We start from the raw sequence: 23334 nt of genomic DNA, 5'->3' as shown, positions 1-23334 counted from the left end.
AGCCCCCGCTTCCCTCTGCAGAGCCGGAGACGTCCCCGGCTCCTCTCCTGACGTTCTCCCAGGCGTCCTCGATATGGGATTCACTTAACTCAGGAGATCTGAGCTCGGGACATGACTCTCGTCAACTCGCTCTGACAGAGCAGGAGAACCTGGGCTCCAGCTTTGCCTTAGTCGAGTACCAGAGTGGGATTTCACATCCCTGAGCCTCCATTTTCTCTCTGAAATAAGAGAGTCATGCCAGGCAAACTGGAAGTGCCCCTGAGAACCCTGCAGTTCTGTAGAAATGTGGAGAACTACGAACGCCTAAGTACAGTTTGTTAGCTCATCACTAATCTTGACTGTTTTTCTATGTTTGCTTAATCATGTGCCAATAGCGCCAACAACGAATGCATGGATTTAAATTCACATTATTTGGGGCTATAATAATGGCAAATACGACCATTGTCTTCCGCCCAATGGAAATGGGCAACGGGAACATGAATGTTACTGCTTCCCGTGGAATAATCCATTGTTGCTCTGATCATGACTTGGCTACATAGACTTAGTCTGTTTTTCTTAAATCTAACTTATTAACTAAATCCGACTTACTAAGATCTAATTTATCTAGGACGGGCAGTTCTTAAGAACCTACTGTGTGTCAGGCACTTAAGGGGATAGGAACAGAGAAGGAAACGCTCCCCACTGCCAGTGAGCTTACATTCTAGTGGAGGATTCAACAGAAATGTATAAAAATGTAGACAAGATAAATACGCAAATGAGTTCGGTGGAAGGTGGGAAGGAGGACGCAGTCGAGGGGATGGGGTCTGTCCCGGATCTCGGCTCTCTGTGGCCTCTCGTCCCCCAACAATCCCCCTCCCGCAGGTGACCCGAGTGGACGGCACGGTGGACACGCCTCCCTGCCTGCGCCTGACGCATCGCACGTGGGGCTCCCAGAACAGCCTGGTGGAGATGATGTTCCTGAGGCTGAGCCTCCCGGTGCAGTTCTATCAGCACTTCCGCTGCACCCCGGGGGCCACCCCTCTGGCCCCCCCGGGTCCCCAGCCCCCCGGGGACGATGAGGTCCGAGCGGCGGAGCCTGACCCCGACTATGAGCAGATGCAGCGTTCGGCGGGCCGGTCGGGCGAGGCCGAGGGCAGCAAGGAGGGGGCTGGGGGGCCCGCCAAGGATGGGGCGGCTTCTCAGGCAGGGGCCGAAGCAACGGGAGGGTCCCCGGCCCGAGCTGAGAACGAGAAGGACGCTGCCACTGAGAAGAGCAAGAAGAGGGGGTGAGTGGGCGTGAGGCTGGAAATCTCAGCCCAGAGACAGGCAACATGGTGTCCAGTGGGACGGGGACTGTGTGTATCCGGAAGATGTGGCTTCAAATGCCAGCCTGGCTCCTCCCTAGCTGTGTGACCCTCTCTGAGACTCACTATAAACTGAGAGGGAGAAGGGGCAGCTCGGTGGCACAGTGGAGAGCACCAGGCCTGGAGTCAGGGGGACCTGAGTTCAAATCTGGCCTCAGACACCTAACACTTCCTGGCTGTGTGACGCTGGGCAAGTCGCTTAACCCCAATTGCCTCAGCAAAAATAAGAATAAATAAAATAAAATAAGAAGGGTGGACTAAGTGGGATCTAAGTCCCCTCCAAATGCTATGATCTCGAGATTGGACTGTGACGTGGGAATACCCAACACTGGACACCCCAGTCCAGGGGCTTGCAACATTTGAGGTGGAGAGAAGAGCTCTGGAATCTCAACTGATGACTCGATGGCCTTTTGGGGCAGGGGCGGTGGAAAGGGAAGGAGCAGGTGCCATGATGTGAGAAACTAGGAGAGGGGGGCTCTTATATTTCTCCTCTCCTACCCCCATCCCCAGGTTCTTGTTCAAAGCCAAGAAGGCAGCCATGCTGACTCAACCACCCGCCACCCCCGCTTTGCCCCGACTGCCTCGCGACGTGGTGTCCGCGGACAACAGGGATGACCCTGAGATTATCCTCAACACCACCACGGTGAGGACTGTGGGAGAGGAGGGGCTGCAGGGTGGCCCTCGGACCCCTGAGACCCCCGATCTGGTCCCCAGCTCAGCCTCTAGAGAACCCCCAGAACTACCGGCGCAGGGCTGGAGGGTCCCCTCGGCCCTTCCTCTGCCCACCCACCCTGCGTCTCTCCTTCTTCCTAGTATTACTACTCCGTCCGGGTGTTTGCCGGCCAGGAGCCCAGCTCAGTGTGGGTGGGCTGGGTCACCCCTGACTACCACCAGCACGACATGAATTTCGATCTCACCAAAGTCCGCGCTGTGACGGTGACCATGGGGGACGAGCGAGGCAACGTACACAACAGGTCGGTGCGAATGTGGGAGCCAAGGCACGCGGGAGGGAGGGCGGACACAATCCAGAACAGCTTCAGCTATGGGAAGGGCCACGAGCTTTGAGGGAGGAGACGGGCAAATCATGCTAGATGGTCTTAAGTGAGTCATTTAACATTTGGGGGCCTTAATTTACCCACCTATAAAATGAAGGCGCTGAGGGGGACGGTTAAGTGGAAGAGTCTAGAGTCACAGGGGAATGGGGATCAATGCGGATCAAACCCCAACTCTGCCATTTACAACCTGGGCCTCTGTTTCCTTAGCTGTAAAACAAGGAAATGCAATTCAAGAGTTTCTCATGTACCTTCAATGTCTAAATCTACCAATATCTGAACTTACCCAATGTTGGTAAGCACCGACCATGTACAAAGGACTCCGGACTCTTAACAGTCTGACCCTGTTTTCCTCTGTTCAATGAGGGAACATAATTAAATGGTCCCTTAGGTGCCCTCCCTCACTAAGGATCAATCCGTTTCAATGCAAAAGGCACCCATTAAGCACCTACTGTATACTAGATGTTGTGCTAGTGATAGGAATACAAACATAGAACCTCAAAGACACCCAGTCAGTCAGAGAAGAAGCAGTTATTAGGAACCTGCCCTGTTTCAGGCAGGCCCCGAATTGGAGAATTCTAGGAGCTCTTCAGTTTTTGGTTCCCTACATGGTCTCTCCTTGCATCCCTGTGAAGGGATGAGCAGGGAAAATGCCCTCATATGCCCTCTCTGAAGTCTTCAATCCAATCCAACAAGTGTTTATTAAGCACCCAATGTGCCAGGGATACAGGCCGAAAAAAGTCTCTGTTTTCAAGTTTATGTTCTACTGGGGCATGAAACATGGACACAAACCAGTACAGCTGAAGGAGGAAATGAGAGTACTGACAATCCAGAGAAGCGGGGAAGGCTTCCTGAGCAAAGCTTTCAGGGAAGACCCATAGTGGGGAGCAGATAATAAAGAATGAAATGAATGATATAATGGCCACTGTTGGTTAAGGTAGATTGGAAGGAATGGACTAGGTGACTTCCAAGGCCTTCCCAGCCCTGCCATCCTCTGCTCTAGCGTCCCCCCAGCCCTGACATCCCCTGTTCTAAGCTCTGACCGTGAAAAAAATAGTCAGAGGCCATAGTCAGATCCCAGCTCTCTCATTCGTGTCCAAACTTTGTGAACACGATGCTGCTGGTTCATGTCAATCTCTGCCAGCTCTTCTCCCCAGCCCCGGCCTCGAGCTTGTGGGTATCCTCCAGGGTCTGTCCTGAGCCCCCGCTCCCCTCCCTCCACACTCCTCCGCTTGGTGACCCCATCAGCTCCTGCAGGCGGACTCCTCAGCTCTAACAGGGGACTCCAGGGCCCCTCTCTGTCCCGAGCTCCAGGCCTGCATCGCCAGTGACTTTGGGGGCATCTCGAGTGAAGCCGGATGTCTGATGGGCATCTCCAACTCCACCCTCCGAGATGGAACTCCTTATCCCTATTCCCCAAACCCTTCTTTTACCACCCCCGCCGGTGACAGCCCCCAAGCTTCCACCTCCACCCCATCCCTGATTCCCATCTCGGCTTCTTGGACGTTCCCGCTCTGACCCTGGTGCGGACGCTCGTCGCCTCCCTCCCGGACTGTTGCAGTGGCTGCTGGGGGCCGGCCTGCTTCAGGCTCTCCTCCCTCGAGCCCATCTCAGCTTTGCTCAGCTGCAGAGTGATTTCCCAAAGCCCAGGTCCAATGGTCCCCTACTCATTAAGCACCAGTGGCTTCCCATAACCTCCAGAATCAGATAGAAAATTCTGACTTTCAAACCCTTCACATCTAGGACCCTCCCAACCTTCCCAGTCTTCTTACTCTCCTGGGCATCTACAACGAAGATACCTTGTGATTCTCTTGTCTCCGCCGTTAGAAAGCAACTTCCTTGCAGGCAGGGACTGTGTTTTTGCCTTTCTTTTGTATCCCGGTGCTTAGCACCGTGCCCGGCACACAGTAGGCACTTTATAAATGCTCATTGACAGACTGAAATGAAGGGCCTCAGCTCCCTCCCTGCTCGAGTTCTTTTGACATCAGTAAATCATGTTCGAGTCTGGGGTTGAATGGGGGAGGAAGAGACATGTCTCTGGGGACAAGATGTGACTGAGGGTTTGGGGTCTGCAACGATTTCTGGTTTCATTTAAGATTTAAGTGATTTGCTCAAGGTTACATAGATCTGAACCTACCCGCGGGCCGGTGCTCCACCCGCTGCTCCACCAGCTGCCCCGGGTGATTGGGGGGTCGGGGTTAGAGTCTGGGTTCTGGAGGCTGTAGGGTCCTGGGATCTAGGCTAACGGTCTTGGATTCTCATTCCCCGGGGTTCACGGTCTGAATCCTGGAGTTCTCGGGCCCGGACCCCCGGCAGTGACACCTCATCTCCCCTCTCCCCGTTAGCTTGAAGCGCAGTAACTGCTACATGGTGTGGGGTGGGGACTTTGTGAGCCCGGGGCAGCAAGGACGCATTAGTCACACGGACCTGGTCATCGGCTGCCTGGTGGACCTGGCCACCGGCCTCATGACCTTCACGGCCAATGGAAAAGAGAGCAACACCTTTTTCCAGGTCAGTCTCTGCCCCCCGACCCGGAGGGCTTTTCCTCGTCAGTCTCACTGACTCTCCCCCAGTTCTCACTCCCATCATCCCACGGGGAAGGCTGAGCAGGGACCACCGAGGCTGGCTCCCGGAGAACAGCGAGCTTGGGGGCAGGTGGTGGGCTCTGCAGGTGCCAGCCTAGGCTGGGGGAGGGGAGGGGCGAGGGGGGGGAGAGGTTCAGGGAGTACGGCTTCTCCCTCTTCTCCCTTTAACTCTCCAGAACAGGGATCAGAGCTTCCCTAATATCCCTCCAACTGTGGTCCACACCTCATGTCCTACTTTCTCCGCCAGGTGGAGCCAAACACGAAGCTGTTTCCAGCGGCCTTCGTACTTCCCACCACCAAAATGTTATGCAATTTGAACTGGGAAAGCTGAAGGTGATGGGCAGGGGATGGGTGTTTGTGCACAGCGGGGCGGGAGGATCAGGGTGGAAGGGGGATGGTCAGGAGCTTCCTGGAAGAAATGGCACAGATGGATGAAATTTTTGATGGATGGATGAAATGAGTGATGGGTGAATTGGGTGAGTGATGAATGGAGAAAGTGATCTGGAAATGGAGTGTGTGGTCAGCGGCTGCGGGGAAGAATGGATAGGCTGATGGACAGATGGAATAAATGATGCAGGAGTCAAGTGAGTGAAAGGACAGAGCTGGACTGATGGAATGACAGATGGATGGACTGAGTGTTGATTTCTGAAGTGTGGGATCCATGAATGGAGGGAGGGATAGATTTGTAGGCGATGTGAGGGATGGGTGGCTTGAGTCGTGTGTATGGTCAATGGGATGGAGTGACGGAGAGATGGGTATGTGGAAAGAATAAGGGATAGACAGACGGAGCAGCTAAATAGAGGATGGATGGAATGAGTCAATGTTGGCTGCAAGGGGTCGGTGATTCATGGAGTGAATGGCCAAATGAATAGGATGAGGGATAGATGGATGGATGGATGGATGAAAGGAATAAGTGGTACATGGGTGGATTGAGTGGCCAATGAATAGGATGAGGGGGAAATAACTGATATGAGTAAATTTTGGAAGGATGAATAAGTATGGTCAGTGGATAAAAGGAAGGATGGATGCAGTTAGTGAGTGGTGAATAGATAAGTATGCAAAGAGCATTCAGTGGCTGGAATGAGTAACACATGGGTGGAATGAATAATGGAGAGATGTGTTCCTTCACTCATCAATTATATAAACTTTCACCGACTTAATTTCATTGACCTAGTTATTAGAGAAGAGATGAAGTTTAGATAGTGATCAGTCCTCGCCTTGTGGGAGCTCACAGTGTAACAGACACACACTATTCCGTGAGCTGTCCAAAGGGCAAATGGTCTCTGAGGACTAAGGGGGAAGGCTGTTACTGACCCTGGGACGATCAGGTGAATACTCAAGCATATTCTAGGTACAAGGGGAAATGTGAGCAAAGGCAGGGAGATGGGGAGAGCAAGGAGGTGCAGGGAACGGCACGGGCCAATTTGGCTGGTGGGAAAAGCAAAAGGATGGTATGTGGGAAGGACTAGTTAAGACAGGAGGTGGGTCCCCAACCTTCAGACCGTTCAACTTCTCGCGTCCCCGTTCCCTCTCTTCCACCAGAACATCATGCCCCTGTCAGCCGCCATGTTCCTGAGCGAACGGAAGAACCCAGCCCCACAGTGTCCCCCCCGCTTGGAGGTACAGATGCTCATGCCCGTGTCCTGGAGCAGGATGCCCAACCACTTCCTACAAGTAGAGACGCACCGGGCGGGCGACCGCCTGGGCTGGGCTGTGCAGTGTGAGGAGCCACTCACCATGATGGCCTTGCATATCCCGGAGGAGAACCGGTGAGCGCCCGACCCTGCCCAGCCTCGGGGGCCCCTCCAGTCCCTCTTTCCTACCCTGGGGAACCAGGAACTTCTCACGTTCCCCACGCTCCTCCACCTGTGTCTGCTTCTCTGCACGCATTTCTACCTCCTCGGTTATGTGTGTGTGTGTGTGTGTATGTGACGTGTCCCCTGTCTTTGCTTCTCCTTCTTTCTCGGTCTTTCTGTCTCTCTGTGTGTTCTCTGACTCTGTCTCTGTCTCCCTTTGTCTCTGTCTCTCCCCCTTTCTCCCTTTTTCTGTTCCCCTCTGTGTGATCTCTTTCTGTCTGCCTTTGCCTAAATCTCTCCATTCATCCTTCCTCCTCCTCCTCCTCCTTCTTCTCTCTCTCTGTTTCTCTCTGTCTCTCTGTGTGTGTCTCTCTCTGTCTCTGTCTGTGTGTTTTTCTCTGTCTCTGTCTCTCTTCTCTCTCTCTCCCTCCCTCCCTCATTCTCTTCTCTCTCTCTGTCTCTCTGTATCTGCCCCCCCGCACTATTTCTCTCCCTTTCGGTACTTCCTTGTCTCCTCCCCCCACATTTTCTCTCTCCCCCTCCTCTCCCCCCCCCCCCCCCCCGCCTCTCTCTTCATCTGCCCCCTCCCCCCCCAGCTGCATGGACATCCTGGAGCTCTCGGAGCGCCTGGCCCTGCAGCGCTTCCATTCGCACACGCTGAACCTGTACCGGGCCGTGTGCGCCCTGGGCAACAACCGCGTGGCGCACGCGCTCTGCAGCCACGTGGACCAGGCGCAGCTGCTGCACGCCATCGAGGACGCGCACCTGCCGGGCGCGCTCCGCGCGGGCTACTACGACCTGCTCATCAGCATCCACCTGGAGAGCGCCTGCCGCTCGCGCCGCTCCATGCTCAACGAGTACATCGTGCCGCTGACGCCCGAGACCAGCACCATCACCCTGTTCCCTCCCGGGCCGCCGGCCGCCCCCGGGGAGGAGGGCTCGCGGCGCCACGGGCTGCCGGGGGTGGGCGCCTCCACTTCCCTGCGGCCGCCTCTGCACTTCTCCCCGCCCTGCTTCGTGGCGGCCCCCGTGGGCGCGGGCTCTGCCGAGGCCCCGGCCCGCTTCAGCCCCGCCATGCCCCTGGAGGTGCTCCGCGACAAGGCACTGAGGATGCTGGAGGAGGCCGTGCGAGACGGCGGCCAGCACGCCCGGGACCCCGTGGGGGGCTCTGTGGAGTTCCAGTTCGTCCCGGTGCTCAAACTGGTGTCCACCCTGCTGGTAACCACCGGGTCCCTCCGTCCCCCGCTCCAACTCTGCCCGTCAGGTTTCACGGTCTCTAACCCTGTCCACAAATCGTTCCCTTCATCCATCAATCACTCATTCATCCCTCAGTCCCTCGGTCATCCCTCAGTCCCTCGGTCATCCCTCAGTCCCTCATTCATCCCTCAGTCCCTCGGTCATCCCTCGGTCATCCCTCAGTCATCCCTCAGTCCCTCGGTCATCCTTCAGTCCCTCGGTCATCCTTCAGTCCCTCAGTCATCCCTCAGTCCCTCATTCATCCCTCAGTCCCTCGGTCATCCCTCAGTCCCTCATTCATCCATCAGTCCCTCATTCATCCCTCAGTGGCTTGGTCATCCATCAGTCACTCGGTCATCCCTCAGTCCCTCATTCATCCCTCAGTCCCTCGGTCATCCCTCAGTCCCTCATTCATCCCTCAGTCCCTCGGTCATCCCTCAGTCCCTCGGTCATCCCTCAGTCCCTCATTCATCCCTCAGTCCCTCGGTCATCCCTCAGTCCCTCGGTCATCCCTCAGTCCCTCATTCATCCCTCAGTCACTCGGTCATCCCTCAGTCCCTCATTCATCCCTCAGTCCCTCGGTCATCCCTCAGTCACTCGGTCATCCCTCAGTCCCTCATTCATCCCTCAGTCCCTCGTCATCCCTCAGTCACTCGGTCATCCCTCAGTCCCTCATTCATCCCTCAGTCCCTCGGTCATCCCTCAGTCCCTCATTCATCCCTCAGTCCCTCATTCATCCCTCAGTCCCTCGGTCATCCCTCAGTCCCTCATTCATCCCTCAGTCCCTTGGTCATCCCTCAGTCCCTCGGTCATCCCTCAGTGGCTCGGTCATCCCTCAGTCCCTCATTCATCCCTCAGTCCCTCAGTCATCCCTCAGTCCCTCATTCATCCCTCAGTCCCTCGGTCATCCCTCAGTCCCTCGGTCATCCCTCAGTCCCTCGGTCATCCATCAGTCACTCGGTCATCCCTCAGTCCCTCATTCATCCCTCAGTCCCTTGGTCATCCCTCAGTCCCTCGGTCATCCCTCAGTGGCTCGGTCATCCCTCAGTCCCTCATTCATCCCTCAGTCCCTCAGTCATCCCTCAGTCCCTCGGTCATCCCTCAGTCCCTCGGTCATCCCTCAGTCCCTCGGTCATCCCTCAGTGGCTCGGTCATCCCTCAGACCCCCACCCCTGCACTTGGGCACCTTCTCCATCGTCAGTCCCCCCTCCCCCCAGAGCTCTTCCTTCACTCCTAGCATTCACTCCCTTGACCCGTTATCTTTTGTCCCTTCTCCGAGTGGCTCATAATGTCCTCTGCTCTCTGGCCCATAGTCCCCCCCCCCAGCCTTGCCTCGGTGACCACCCGGAGATGGTTTGGGGGCCGGCCCAGGCGCAGAGAGGCGCTCAGTGAGGGGCCCTGGGGTCTAGAAGGGGGAGGGCAGTTGGGCCCCAGAGAAGAAAGAAAGGGAGAGGGGACAGGGAAGCCGGGTCCTGGCTTAGGTGGGGGACGGGGAGAAGACAGGGCTGGGGAAGCAGGAGGGGGCACAGGAGGAACACGAGGAGAAGAATGAGGAGGAAGAGAGGCCTCGACTTCCACACTGAGGGACCTGGAATTGGTCCTGCAGGTGATGGGCATCTTCGGGGATGAGGACGTCAAGCAAATTCTGAGGATGATTGAGCCTGAAGTTTTCAAGGAAGAGGAAGAAGAGGAGGAGGAGGAGGAGGAGGAGGATGAAGAAGAGAAGGAAGAGGATGAAGAAGAGGAAGAAGAAAAAGAGGAGGAGGTGAAAGAGGAAGAGGAGGAAGAAGAGAAGGGAGAGGAAGAAGAAGCGGTGGAGGAGGGACTACTTCAGATGAAGCTGCCCGAGTCTGTCAAACTGCAGGTGGGTGGAGGGGCAGTCTGGGGCCAAGGGCCCTGGCAGGAGGAGGCAGCTGCTGCTCAGGGGGGCGTGGGCCCGACTGCCCCTGGGCTCATGCATTCCCCACCCTCCAGATGTGCCACCTGCTGGAGTACTTCTGTGATCAGGAGCTGCAGCACCGAGTGGAGGCGCTCATCGCCTTCTCGGAGCGCTACGTCAGCTGCCTACAGAACAACCAGCGCAGCCGCTACGGGCTGCTCATGAAGGCCTTCACTATGTCCGCCGCGGAGACCGCCCGGCGCACCCGAGAGTTTCGCTCTCCGCCCCAGGAGCAGGTGCCCGATGACCCAGTCCCGGGGGACGCTGACCCTCTGTCCCCTCTTCCCCGGCCTCTCCTTCCTACCCCCTCAGCCTGGATTCCTCATCCCCAGGCCCTTTACTCCCCATTCTCTGAATGCTTAGTCCCATACCTGGCACATAGTAGGGGCTTATTCTCTTTCCTACCCTGTCCCTCATCCCTCCCATTTTCCACATCCTATTTGAATCCATTTCTCCTTCCCCTGTTCTCTGCCCTCTGACCCCCTGCTGTATGGCCTTCCATCCGGTCCCTGCTCTCTGACCCTATCTTTTCACCCCTCATTTTCTAACTTTTGATCCTCCTATCTGTGCCCTCTGACCCTGACCTCTACTCTTTGACCTACTCTGAACTCTGCTCCCCCATCCCTTGCTCTCTGACCACTGAACCTCCGGGCCCCATTCTGTCCTGTTGTCTTTCCTTTTTGGCTTGGTCTTCAAGGCCCTCTCCTTGAGCCCTGACCCATTAGACCTCATTCTCCTGCCCCTCTGCCCCCTGACCCTTCAAATTCTCCTTCACTTTCTAGATCAACATGCTTCTGCACTTCAAAGGGGGCAGAGACGAGGAGGAGTGTCCGGTCCCGGACGACATTCGGCAGGAGCTGCTGGATTTTCACCAGGACCTGCTGCTGCACTGCGGTGAGGAGGCCAGTGGCACAGCCTTCCCCAGCTCTCCCTCGGGGCCTGCCCCTGGAAAAGCCTGGCCCCCTCCCCGGGGCCGCTCCCCCAGGCCGGGCCAGCTCAGACGCTCCCTCCGCCCCATTAGGCATCCAGCTGGAAGCGGAGGAGGAGGAGGTGGAAGAGGAGACCACCCTGGGAGGCCGGCTCATGAGCTTTTTGGAGAAGGTGAAGCTGGTGAAGAAGAAGGAGAAGGAGCCAGAGGAGACCCCTCCCCCGGAGGAGAAAAAGCCTGGTGAGGAGGAACCCAGCCCGGGTTATTTGCCTGGGGCCGGGTGGGGGAAACCCCCAGAGAAAGGACTGGGCACAGAGGGCAGGGAGCTGGGGAGAAGGTGATAAAATAGGGGCGAGGGAGCAAGAGTATGGCAGCCCTGGAGCCAGGGAGCCCTGGCTGATGGGGAAAACCCCCAGAGAAAGGACAGGGCACAGAGGGCAGGGACCTGGGAGCCAGAAACAGAAGGCAGTGATAAAGTAGGGGCAAGAAAATGGCAGGGAGCCCCGGCTGCGGGCACAGCTCGGCCCCGGGCAGGGAAGTCGCTGGTCTGATGGCCTCCCGTGCCCCTTCAGAGTCCTTGCAGGAGCTGGTCTCTCACACGATGGTGCGCTGGGCCCAAGAGGACTTTATCCAGAGCCCAGAGCTGGTCCGGGCCATGTTCAGCCTCCTCCACCGGCAGTACGACGGCCTCGGGGAGCTGCTCCGCGCCCTGCCCAGGGCTTACACCATCTCCCCGTCCTCCGTGGAGGACACCATGAGCCTCCTGGAAAGCCTGTGTCAGATCCGCTCCTTGCTCATTGTGCAGATGGGGCCACAGGAGGAGAACCTCATGATCCAGAGCATTGGGTAATCTCCTCTCCCCGGGCCATCCCTCCCCTCCCCAACTCCCACCTGCTGCTGCTGCTCTCCCTCCCTCCCTCTCTCCCTCGGCTTCTCGGGCCGGAAGCCAGGGAGAGGGGCCGAGCCCGGGATTCCTTAGGTTTGCCCCCTCCCCCAGTGCAGATGAGCCTTCCATAAATATCATCTCCCCCAGCCCTCATCGTGACCTGTGCACTCTGTAACAAAGAGTTGCCTGGATTACTGAAATGTCATATGACTTGTTCAGGGCCATCCAGCCTCGAATTCAAACTTGAACTTGGATCTGCGGGGCTCCGAGACGGGTTCTCTCCTCCCAGAGGAGCTCTGGAGACTTTTCTAGCTTTAAATCTGTCACCCTCTGATCTGAGACGTCTCTGAGATCCTTTCCAACTCTAGGTCCCGTGGCTTTGTGTGCTTAACCTGCCTCCCTCCCTCCCTGTTTCCTCCTAGAGTGTGGCCAGGAGGACCCGGGCCCAAACCCCAGAACAATACTTATTCAGCAAGAATCTTCCTAAAATTCCTTGAGTCTCAGTTTCTTATCCATAAAAAGGGAAGAATAATGGCACTTACCTCTTAGGATGATAGTGAGGGTCAACGGAGATGTTTGCAAAGTGCTTTGGAAATTGCTACACGAATAAATGTTAGCTATTATTATTAATTATCATTCCTTAGCTTCTGCTATTGTCTTCATGGCCAAGTTCAGGGCTCTGAGAGCTTTAGGAATTGGTTTTATGTTTTATTTTGGGGGGGAAATGATTTTCTGAGACCTTACTTGCCTCTCCCAGGAGTCTTAGGCATTTTTTCCCAGCTCACCTAGAAGTGACCAGAAAACTCTCCCTCAGAATCCCAGGCCTTCTGTTTCCTCCTCTCCACCTCAGTCAGTGGACCAGCGACTTGGAGACTCCGGTGACCCCATGTCCCCTTTTTTCTGCAGGAATATCATGAACAACAAGGTTTTTTACCAGCACCCAAATCTGATGAGGGCTTTGGGGATGCACGAAACAGTGATGGAAGTTATGGTCAATGTGTTAGGAGGGGGAGAGTCTAAGGTAAGTCAAGGACTACCGGGAAAAGAAGCCTGATTGCATCGGGGTGAGGGGTCAGGAGAAGACTTTCACAGTATAGGGTTAAAAGATAAATGAGATTCTCAGAGGTCGCAGCTTCAGGGGAAAGAAGGCTCTCAGGCTCTGAGACTGATGGACAAAACCTCTCAGAGGCTGAGATTTCAGGGGAAAGGTTTTTGGGATCTGGGGCTGGTAGGAAGGGAAAATCAGAGCCCGGGGATGCTGGGAGAGAAGCTCCTCACAGGCTGAGGGGAAGAAGACTCTCAGAACTTTGGGCCATTGGGGAGAAGGCTCTCCCTCACGGCCCAGGCTGCTTGTCCTGTCTCTAGGAAATCCGCTTCCCCAAAATGGTCACCAGCTGCTGCCGGTTCCTCTGCTACTTCTGTCGCATTAGTCGCCAGAACCAAAGGTCCATGTTTGACCACCTCAGCTACCTGCTGGAGAACAGTGGGATCGGCCTGGGTGAGTTCCCCGCCGCCCTGAGCCCTGGCCCGGGCTGCTCTCCGTGCCCCTGCCCCACCCCCAGGCCCTCCCTGTCTTCCCGTAGCCCTGAGCCAACCTTCTGTCCCCATACAGGTATGCAGGGTTCCACTCCGCTAGACGTGGCGGCTGCCTCCGTCATAGACAACAATGAGCTGGCCTTGGCCCTTCAGGAGCAAGACCTGGAAAAGGTGGGGATTCCTGCCCCCTGCCCCGACCTCACCCTGGGACCCAAGAGAAGGCGGGCAGCAGGTCTGGCTTCGATGGTCCCATCACCCCCTTCCCTTTCAGGTTGTCTCCTACTTGGCCGGCTGCGGCCTTCAGAGCTGCCCCATGTTGCTGGCCAAGGGCTACCCCGACATTGGCTGGAATCCCTGCGGGGGGGAGCGCTATCTGGATTTCCTGAGATTTGCCGTCTTTGTTAACGGTGAGGATGCCGGGGAGGCAGGAATGGCCATCCGGCAGCTCCGTGGAGGCTGAGAGGAAGGCCGGGAAGGGATGGCGTCCACATTGGGACCGAGCTCTGAGGCCGGACTCTCTGCCCTGCCTGCCTCCCCCTCACAGGAGAGAGTGTGGAAGAGAATGCTAACGTCGTGGTCCGTCTGCTCATCCGGCGCCCCGAATGCTTTGGCCCGGCCCTGCGAGGAGAGGGCGGCTCTGGGCTGCTGGCTGCTATGGAAGAGGCGATCCGGATCTCGGAGGATCCCGCTCGAGATGGCCCGGGCGTCAGGAAGGATCGGCGGCGGGAGCAGTGAGTGTCCCAGAATCCCGGTGTCAAAAACTCGGGGGTCTTTAACCTTCTCTGTGGCCTGGACTCCCTCTGGAGCCTGGTGAAGCTTGTGGGCCCCTTCTAAAAGTTATGCTTTAAAATCCATGAAATAAAATAGAGGGAATTACAGAAGAAACTCTTTCTATTGAAGTTGTTATCAAAATATTTTAAATAAACATAAAAACCCCCAGGCCCCCAGGTTAAGAATCCATGGCCCAGTCATCCAGTCATGAGGGGTTCAGCACCTCCCAAATCACTGCTCGGAATCTGCCTAAGCTATCCCATTTTATTTTCACAACAACCCTGGAAGAAAGGTATCCCTATTATCCCTATTTTGCAAATGGGGAAACTGAGGCAAACAGGTTAAGCGGTTTACCCCGAGTCACCCAGATAATAGAAATTAAACTCAGGCCTTGCTGTCTCCAAGTGCAGCGTCCGTCCACCACATCCTCCTGGCTCGGGCCTGCCCCATCACAGCCTCATTTTATCTTCAGACTTCCCTTGTCTCTGCTTTTCCAGCTTCCCCGGACTCCTTTCCTGGCCCAGCCCCATTGCTGTTGCCTTCCTCTCCGAGATTTCCCCCTTTATATTGTATCCATCTTGTTTGGGTGTTTGCACGTTGACTCTCCCGTTAGACTGGGAGCTCCTTGAGGGTAGGCTCTGAGTCTGAAGCAAGGTCTGAGTTCAAATCCAGCTTCAGAAACTTATCAGCTGTGTGACCTTGGGCCTCCTCCATAAAATGGGTTAAGTAGCCGCCGCCTCCCAAGGTTGGTGTCAGGACCTCACGAGATTGGACGACAGGCGCCGGGCGTGAGAAGGGCTTTGTTGACGGACTGACTTTCCTTCCCTCAGCCACGGGGGTGAAGAGGCCCCTGAAGAAAACCGTGTGCACTTGGGAAATGCCATCATGTCATTCTACTCCGCCCTGATCGACCTGCTGGGACGCTGTGCTCCGGAGACTCACGTTCGTATCGGGGGGAGGGCGCGGGGGCAGCGCTCGTGGCGGTGGGACCAGAAGGGAGGGTGAAGTTCCTCTGTCCCCTGCCCCCTCACAGCTGATCCAGGCCGGGAAGGGAGAAGCGCTGAGGATCCGGGCCATTCTGCGCTCCCTGGTGCCCCTGGACGACCTGGTGGGCATTATCAGCCTGCCCCTGCAGATCCCCACCCTGGGCAAAGGTACGGGGCTAAGGGGAGAGGGAGTCCTTGGGAAGAAGGCCTCGGGGCAGCTGCGGCGGGTGCGGGCTCACGGTTTCCCTGCTGCTAGATGGGGCCCTGGTGCAGCCTCGGATGTCCGCCTCCTTCGTGCCCGACCACAAAGCCCCCATGGTCCTCTTCCTGGACCGTGTCTACGGCATCGACAGCCAGGACTTCCTGCTCCACGTGCTTGATGTCGGCTTCCTGCCTGACATGCGGGCGGCTGCCTCCCTGGACACGGTGAGCGACCCCCCCCCAACCTCCCCCTCCCACGGAGCCCCCGCCCTGTCAGGGGCTGCCTCCCATAGAATGATGCGCCATAACACTCCCTCAATCTGGCGCTCAGTATGGTGCCCCCCACAGAACGCCCGCCAGGACCATTCCCTTAGATAACGGCCTCCCCATAACTCCCCTATAAGTCGCTCATTTAACACCCTCCCCGTGACAACGACTCCGTGCAACAGCCCCTGGAGCCTTCCCACTGAGTATAGCCTGTGCAGCCCTTTTTGAAATATTTGATATTTTTATATTACTTTCATTCCTCATTATAGCCCTCCTTCCTCTTCCAAGGAGACCACCGTAAAATAAAGATTAAAAAAAAAAGAAACGGTGCCCCATGACCTGTGACTTTCTGTGTCCCCCAGGCGACCTTCAGCACCACGGAGATGGCCCTGGCCTTGAACCGCTACCTGTGCACAGCCGTGCTTCCCCTGATCACCAAGTGCGCCCCGCTGTTTGCGGGGACGGAGCACCGCGCCATCATGGTGGACTCCATGCTCCACACGGTGTACCGCCTGTCCCGGGGACGCTCTCTCACCAAAGCCCAGCGAGATGTCATCGAGGACTGCCTCATGGCGCTCTGCAGGTGGGCAGCGGGGGAGCATTCTGCCAGAGGAGCCGGAATGGGGGAGGGAGGGGAGGGAGAAGAAGGGGGGCACACCCGGGATCCCAGCACCAGCCGGGAAGGGACAGTGATGGGGAGCGGTCAGGGAGCAGGCTCAGGTGGAGCCGCGAAAACCTCAGTTTAAATCCCCCCTCAGCTGTGTGTCTTTGAGGAAATTCCTTAACCTCTCCATCTGTAAAATGGAGATGATAATGTCAGTTTTATTGTAGTAATTTCGTTTAACACTCTGCTTTGTGAATCATGTTGGGAGAGAAAAATCAGAGCAAAAGGGAAAAAAAAAAAAGAAAGAAAGAAGTGAACAGAGCATGTGTTGATTTCCATTCAATCTCCCTAACTCTTTTTCTGGATGTAGAGGCATTTTCTGTCCAAAGTCTATTGGGATTGCTTTGGATCATGAACCACTGAGAAGAACCGAATCTTTCATAGTTCATCAATGCACATTCTTTTTGTTTTGTTTTGTTTTGCCCATATCTTTTTTGTACGTTTATTTATTTTTTAATATCCATCGCTTTATGAATCATGTTGGGAGAGAAAAAATCAGAGCAAAAGGGAAAAATCATGGGAAAGAGAAAAAAAAACAAAAAATGAATAGAGCATGTGTTGATTTACAGTGAGTCTCCTTAGATCTTTTTCTGGAGGCAGAGGCATTTTCTCTCTAAATTCTATGGGGATTGCTTTGAATCACCGAAGCACTGAGAAGAACCAAATCTTTCACCACTGATCATCCCACGTTCTTGGTGTTATTGTGTTCAATGTATTCCTGGTTCTGCTCGTTTCCCTCAGCATCAGTTCATATAAATCTTTCCAGGCCTTTCTAAAACCAGTTTGTTCACATTTTTTAAATATAGAACAATAATATCCCATCCCCTTCCTATGCTACAGCTTATTCAGCCATTCCCCAATCGATGGGCAGCCCCTCCTTTTCCAATTCTTTGCCACCACAAAAAGAGCCGCTACAGACATTTTTGCACACGTGGGTTCTTTTCCCTTCTTGATAATAACACCATTGATACCTCCTTCTGAGACTGTAAACTGCAGGATCCAATTAGTGGAGAGAGAGATTCCATACTAAGAATTCCTCACACTGGTGAAATCACAGAGTGAGTCCCTGGTAGGTAGGAGCTCTAGGTCAATAATCACCATCATTATCATCATCATTATTATTTATTATTCATAAAAAATTCCTATCTCATGAGTTAACATGAGGCTCAAGTGACAGAGCTTCTACTTTATTATCATGAATATTAATATTATCTTTGAAGAACAATTTCCTACTCCCCAGGGTTAATATAAGGGTCAAATGAGAAAGCCTTTACTTTATCATTATTCTTATCCTTTAGACTGGAACAGTCATTCCGTGGAGACAGTGAATGAATAATGAGGAAGCCAATCCTCCCACCCTGCTCTTTTTTTTAATGAAATATTGTTTTTTTAAAAATTAAATTTATTTTTTTCTTCATTACATGAATTACAATTTTTAACATTCTTTTTTAAATTTTTGAATTCCAAATTCTTTCCCTCTCCATTCTTTGGGAAGGCAAGAAATTTGATGTAAGCCCTACATGTGTCATCATGCCCGGGACACGGAGTCACACACAATCCACTTGGGTTGGAATTGGCACTTGGACCTGGGACTTCCTGTATCTAAAGCGAGCTCTCTTTCGACCACATTGCTTCTCCTCAGTGATAACCGTTACTACCATTACTTCTGTTATTAATTTCAGTATCCCTTTGTCCTAGGTACATCCGTCCATCCATGCTCCAGCACCTTCTGCGTCGTCTGGTATTCGACGTCCCCATCCTCAACGAGTTTGCCAAGATGCCCCTCAAGGTGCCTGTGCTTGAGGGATGGGGGAGGGGGGGACAAGAAGCTGTAGATGATCTCTAATCTGTGTATTTCTTTAAGTTGCTAGGGTTAGGCAGGGGACCTGTGATTTCACTGGTCTGAGGGAACTTCCAGGTGAGGAAATTCCCTCTACCAATGGAGTTCCCTCTTCACAACCAATAGGGTCAGGCTCTGTATGAAGAGCTAGGGGAGATGTGAAACTTGAATGAGACAGTAGCCTTATCCTAATGTTGTTTAAACTCAACCAGGGCCGAGTGACCAATTTTAAAAAAAGGCCCAGGACCAAATGTAGATGTTTGCAAAATGGCAAACGTCTGTAAAATGAAGAAAATAAGAGCACTTGATTCTCAGGGTTGTTGTGAGAATCAAATGAGAAAATATGTGGAAAGTCTTTGGCATAATACCTGACACACAATAGGTTCTGAATAAATACTGATTTCCTTCCTTTCTTCTTTTCATTTATTCTTCCTTCCTCCCTTCCTCCTGTTCTTGCTCCTTCCTTCTCTTCCTTATTTTTCCCTTCCTATTTTCTTTTTTCTTACTCTCTCCCTCTCTTCCTTTCTTTTCTCCCTTTGTCTTGCTTGTTTCCTTCCTTCTTTTCTTCCTTCCTCCCTCCCTCCCTTGCTTGTTTCCTTCCTTCTTCCTTTTCTTCCTTCTTTCTTTTTTTCCCCTTCCCTCCCTTGCTTGTTTTCTCTTCCTTCCTTCTCTTCTTCCTTCCTCCCTCCCTCCCTCCCTTACTTGTTTTCTTTCTCTTTCTTTCTCTTCTTTCCTTATTTTCTTCCTCCCTTCCTCTCTCCCTCCCTTGCTTATTTCCTTCCTCCTTCCTTTTCTTCCTTCCTTCTTTTCTTCCTTCCTCCCTCCCTCCCTTGCTTGTTTCCTTCTTCTTCCTTCTTCCTCCTTCCCTCCCTCTCTTGTTGTTTTCTTCCTCCTTCCTTCTTTTCTTCCTTCCTCTCTCCCTTGCTTGTTTCCTTTCTCTTCTTTCCTTCTTTTCTTCCTTCCTTCCTCCTTTTTTCCTCCTCCCTAGCTCCTGACTAATCACTATGAGCGCTGCTGGAAGTATTACTGCCTCCCTACGGGCTGGGCCAACTATGGAGTCACCTCGGAGGAGGAGCTGCATCTGACTCGCAAGCTTTTCTGGGGCATCTTTGAGTCACTGGCCCACAAGGTGGGGACCCCAGAGGGGAGGCCGATGGCCTGGGAGGTTATGAAGAAGCCTAAACGTTCCCAGAGGAAGTCAGTGGAAGGCAGGGACCCCAAGATGTGAGACATAATGGGGAGGAAGGCAGTGGGCTGGGAATGACAGCCCTGAATTGTGAGGGAATCAAGAGAGCATCTGGGGGAAGTAGTAGGGACCCAGAAAGGCAGCCAGAAAACTTCTTGAGCAAATTCAGCAGGTGGGGAGCATGGCAGGGAATGGACCCCCAAACTGTGGCGATGCTGGGAAGAAAGGAGGGGGTCCAGCAGGTTTGAGGAATGAGGATGTGTGCCAGGAGCATTTGTGGGTTCAAGCTCCCTGAATTTTGGGTTCATGGGAGGAGTTCATGTGAAAATTTGGGGATTGGTGTCTCAGGGCTGTAGGGTGTGGGAATGTGAAGCGGGCTGGGGGTGCTGGATGCGGGAAGGAGGTGATTCAGGGAGCTTAGGGCCCAGCTCCCCTCCCTGCTTTGAGCAGGAGGGCACCGGGCAGGGCAGTGAGCTCTTGGGCCCTCACAGAAATACGACCAGGAGCTTTACCGCATGGCCATGCCGTGTCTGTGCGCCATCGCTGGGGCCTTGCCCCCCGACTACGTGGATGCCTCCTACTCCTCCAAAGCTGAGAAGAAGGCCACTGTGGATGCTGAGGGCAACTTTGACCCCCGGCCCGTGGAGACACTCAAGTGAGTGCAAGGGTGCAAGGAAGAAGAGAGGCCGGGGCTGGGGGCTGGGAGATTATCAGGGGCTGGAGCTGGGAGATTATCAGGGGCTGGGGGCTGGAAGAGGAACAGGGGCTGGGGCCATGGCTCTGGGCATTCGAAATCCCTCCAGACGCCCTCCCATTTACCATTCCCTTCCCACCCTCAGTGTGATCATACCTGAGAAACTCGACTCCTTCATCAACAAATTTGCGGAGTACACACATGAGAAGTGGGCATTTGACAAGGTACCCAGAGGGGCCCCCCTCCCCTCCCCCTACCACACAGATATTCCCACAACTTCCTCCATATCCCCTCAATGCTCCTCAGTAACCCCTCAAACCCTGCCTGGGATTCCTCCAATCCAGCTTTCAGGGCATCCTTCTCCCCGGGACCCCAAGCAGGGTCCTTTCTGGACTCTGGGCCGTCCAGTCAAACACCTGCTCCCCGCTGAGCCCCTGGGGTCCTGGGTCCCGATAGACAGGGGCTGGGGCTGGCATTTATTCTCCTCCTGCAGATTCAGAACAATTGGTCATTTGGAGAGAACATCGATGAGGAGCTCAAGACCCACCACATGCTTCGGCCCTACAAGACCTTCTCAGAAAAGGTGCCCTGGTGTCCCGGTGTTGGGCCCCGGTTACCGACCTTGACCATTGCTCAGCATCTAATGCCTTCTGACTCCGCAGACCCCTCCCCTCCCGGCCAGTCACCCTGAGCATGAACTCGGCCCCCCTCGTGGAATGGGCTCTTGCATGTAGCACCACGTGGGCCTGGCTCCTCAGAGCCTCCCTTTTTCCTGCCGCCGGCCCTCCGGAAACCAGCTCCCTCCCTTCTAGCTCTGGCGTCTGGCCAGGACCCCCTGTCGGATGGGAGGGTGAGAACAGAGCGAGACGGGGAGGCAGGAATTGGAAGGCCATAGACTGAGAATTAGAAGAAAATTTAGGTCTTCTGCTGAACCCTCCCCCACCTTCTAAAGAGGAGAAAACAAGACCTAGGAACGTGACGTAATTTACCTGGTGTCACGTAGCGAGTGAAGGGTTCAGCTTCAGGCCTGGGTCCTCTCCCTCCAAATTTAACAGGCTTTACGCTAATCCCGCTGACTCCCACATTGTCCAGGTGTCTCACGCTCAAGAGTCTCTGGGAACGGCCAAGGGGCTGCTCCTAGTCTCTCGCTGAGGCTCCCATTTCTTCTTTCTAGTGGAGAAATCCCCCCAAATCTGGTTTCCCATCACAGGGCCCTGTGCTCACGGGCCTCCCCCTTCCCCCCCGAGGCAGAACTTCTCGGAGACTGTCACTGATCACGTGCCTTCTCCCCTGTTTCACACCAGGACAAGGAGATTTACCGATGGCCCATCAAGGAGTCCCTGAAGGCCATGATCGCCTGGGAGTGGACTGTGGAAAAGGCCCGGGAGGGTGAGGAGGAGAAGGGAGAGAAGAAGACCAAGACCCGCAAGATCTCCCAGAACACCCCGGTAAGGGGAGTGGGGAGCTGCTGGGGGGGGCTGGGAATGGGGGACCCAGGGCAGAGCTGGCTCACTCTTCCCGGCTCTGAGAGTTCCCTCTCTTCCACTTTCAGGCCACCTATGACCCAAGAGAGGGCTACAATCCCCAGCCTCCAGACCTTAGCTGCGTCACCCTGTCCCGGGAACTGCAGGTGAGACCCCCTAAATCCTTTCCCAATGGTCCTATCTGAGTTCTGGCTGCGTCGTCTCCCCGCTGAGCTCTGACTGCGCCTCCCGAGTGAGTTCTAGCTCCGTCCTCCTCCCCCTCGCCCCCGCTGAGCTCGGACTGGATCCCCTCCCGCCGAGTTCCTCTGTGTCCCCCATGATCTCTGGTTGCCTCTCGCCCAGGAGCTCCCTCCTCACCCCCAGCTCTGGGGACACCCCCGGACCTTAAGCGTGGGGGGCGTGTGCCGGAGCTGGGAGTTGGAAGGACTTTGCCTTGGGGCGGGGGAGCGGAGGAGGGTGTGAGGGAGGGAGACCAGAGGCTGCTGGACCTGGGCCTGAGACTGAAGCTTCCCCTGGGCCGTCTCCTTCCAGGCCATGGCTGAACAACTGGCTGAGAATTACCATAACACGTGGGGGAGGAAGAAGAAGCAGGAATTAGAAGCCAAGGGTGAGGTCCGGCCCCGAGGCCCAGCTGTCCCTTGGGGGGCTCCTACTCTGGGAACCCCCAGGGTCTCCAGCTTAGAGAATGCCTGACCCTGGGGACCCTCCCCTCCCTGGGCTGATCCTCACTCTGAGAGCCCCCCAGATCTCCCGCTTCAGGGGGTCCCACTAACCCCCGGGGTCACCCCCATGCGAGACCCTCCCAGTGCTCCTGGCCCGGCCCCTTCTGCGCCGTCTCTGCTGCTTGAGCACCCCCCCCCACAGGTGGAGGCACCCACCCCCTGCTGGTCCCCTACGACACACTGACGGCCAAGGAGAAGGCCCGGGATCGAGAGAAAGCCCAGGAACTGCTCAAATTCCTGCAGATGAACGGCTACGCGGTGACGCGGTAGGGCGGGGGTGGGGGCGAGGGGGGGGTGGGCGGGGGTGGGGGTGAGGGGGCGGGGGTGAGAGGGGTGGGCAGGGGGGGGCAGGCGGGGGTGGGGGGGTGGGAGTAGGGATGAGAGGGGCGGGCGGGGGGGGCAAGGGGGGCGGGTGGGGGGGCAGGCGGGGGTGGGGGTCAGCTCTCGGAGGAGAGGGGCTGGGGCGGGCGGGGGCTCACCGACCTTGGTCCTGTTTGTCCTGCTCTCCCAGAGGGCTGAAGGACATGGAGCTGGACACATCTTCCATTGAGAAGAGGTTTGCGTTTGGGTTCCTCCAGCAGCTGCTCCGATGGATGGACATCTCACAGGAGTTCATTGCCCACCTGGGTGAGCCTTCCATGCAGTTTCCTTTTCCTGCCCCCCCACAAGGGACTGCCCTCTAGAGCCTCTTGGCCCCTAAGAATCTCCTCCCCCAAACATCCCCCCAGAAGGTTCCTCTCAGGCCTAATTTCCCCCTTTCCCGTCTCCCCCCCCCCCAGAGGCTGTGGTGAGCAGCGGACGGGTGGAGAAGTCTCCCCATGAGCAGGAGATCAAGTTCTTTGCCAAGGTCAGTGGTCAGGCTTGGGGAAAGGGTCTGGGGCAGGATCTGAGGTCACGGCCACGCTCCCTTTCTCACTCCCCTCCCCCCCCAGATCCTCCTGCCGCTCATCAACCAGTACTTCAACAATCACTGCCTCTACTTCCTGTCCACACCAGCCAAGGTGCTCGGCAGTGGGGGCCACGCCTCTAACAAGGAAAAGGAGATGATCACCAGGTGGGTGCCCCGTGCCCCTGAGCCCGGCCCCCCGGTGCCCCTGAGTCTGGCCCCCCGAAACCCCTGAGCCCGCCCCCCCATGCCCCTGAGCCCGCCCCCCCCGGTGCCCCTGAGCCCGGCCCCCCCCACACCCCTGAGCCCGCCCCCCCCCGTGCCCCTGAGCC

At 55.6% G+C, this 23334-nt stretch overlaps 1 protein-coding gene across 1 annotated transcript in view; it reads left to right on the top strand.

The window, feature by feature from the left end:
- The window catches only part of RYR1 (ryanodine receptor 1), an 87632-nt gene that overhangs the window by 26030 nt on the left and 38268 nt on the right, over positions 1-23334 (top strand). The window contains 34 exon segments of the mRNA XM_051989090.1: positions 862-1265; positions 1854-1986; positions 2157-2317; positions 4741-4906; positions 5228-5276; positions 5279-5313; positions 6523-6749; positions 7373-7994; positions 9619-9876; positions 9987-10187; positions 10734-10845; positions 10973-11119; positions 11452-11725; positions 12672-12786; positions 13131-13263; positions 13378-13472; positions 13573-13708; positions 13846-14032; positions 14903-15014; positions 15106-15226; positions 15315-15484; positions 15889-16109; positions 17889-17979; positions 19019-19159; positions 19708-19871; positions 20056-20134; positions 20404-20493; positions 21215-21358; positions 21463-21540; positions 21926-22001; positions 22259-22382; positions 22628-22743; positions 22896-22963; positions 23049-23170. Coding sequence (XP_051845050.1) covers positions 862-1265; positions 1854-1986; positions 2157-2317; positions 4741-4906; positions 5228-5276; positions 5279-5313; positions 6523-6749; positions 7373-7994; positions 9619-9876; positions 9987-10187; positions 10734-10845; positions 10973-11119; positions 11452-11725; positions 12672-12786; positions 13131-13263; positions 13378-13472; positions 13573-13708; positions 13846-14032; positions 14903-15014; positions 15106-15226; positions 15315-15484; positions 15889-16109; positions 17889-17979; positions 19019-19159; positions 19708-19871; positions 20056-20134; positions 20404-20493; positions 21215-21358; positions 21463-21540; positions 21926-22001; positions 22259-22382; positions 22628-22743; positions 22896-22963; positions 23049-23170 — 5372 coding nt within the window.

Source organism: Antechinus flavipes, chromosome 3 (assembly GCF_016432865.1).
Source record: "Antechinus flavipes isolate AdamAnt ecotype Samford, QLD, Australia chromosome 3, AdamAnt_v2, whole genome shotgun sequence".
Taxonomy (NCBI): Eukaryota; Metazoa; Chordata; class Mammalia; order Dasyuromorphia; family Dasyuridae; genus Antechinus; species Antechinus flavipes.
Note: the sequence above shows the minus strand (reverse complement) of the source record. Positions and strands in the feature narration are given on the sequence as shown.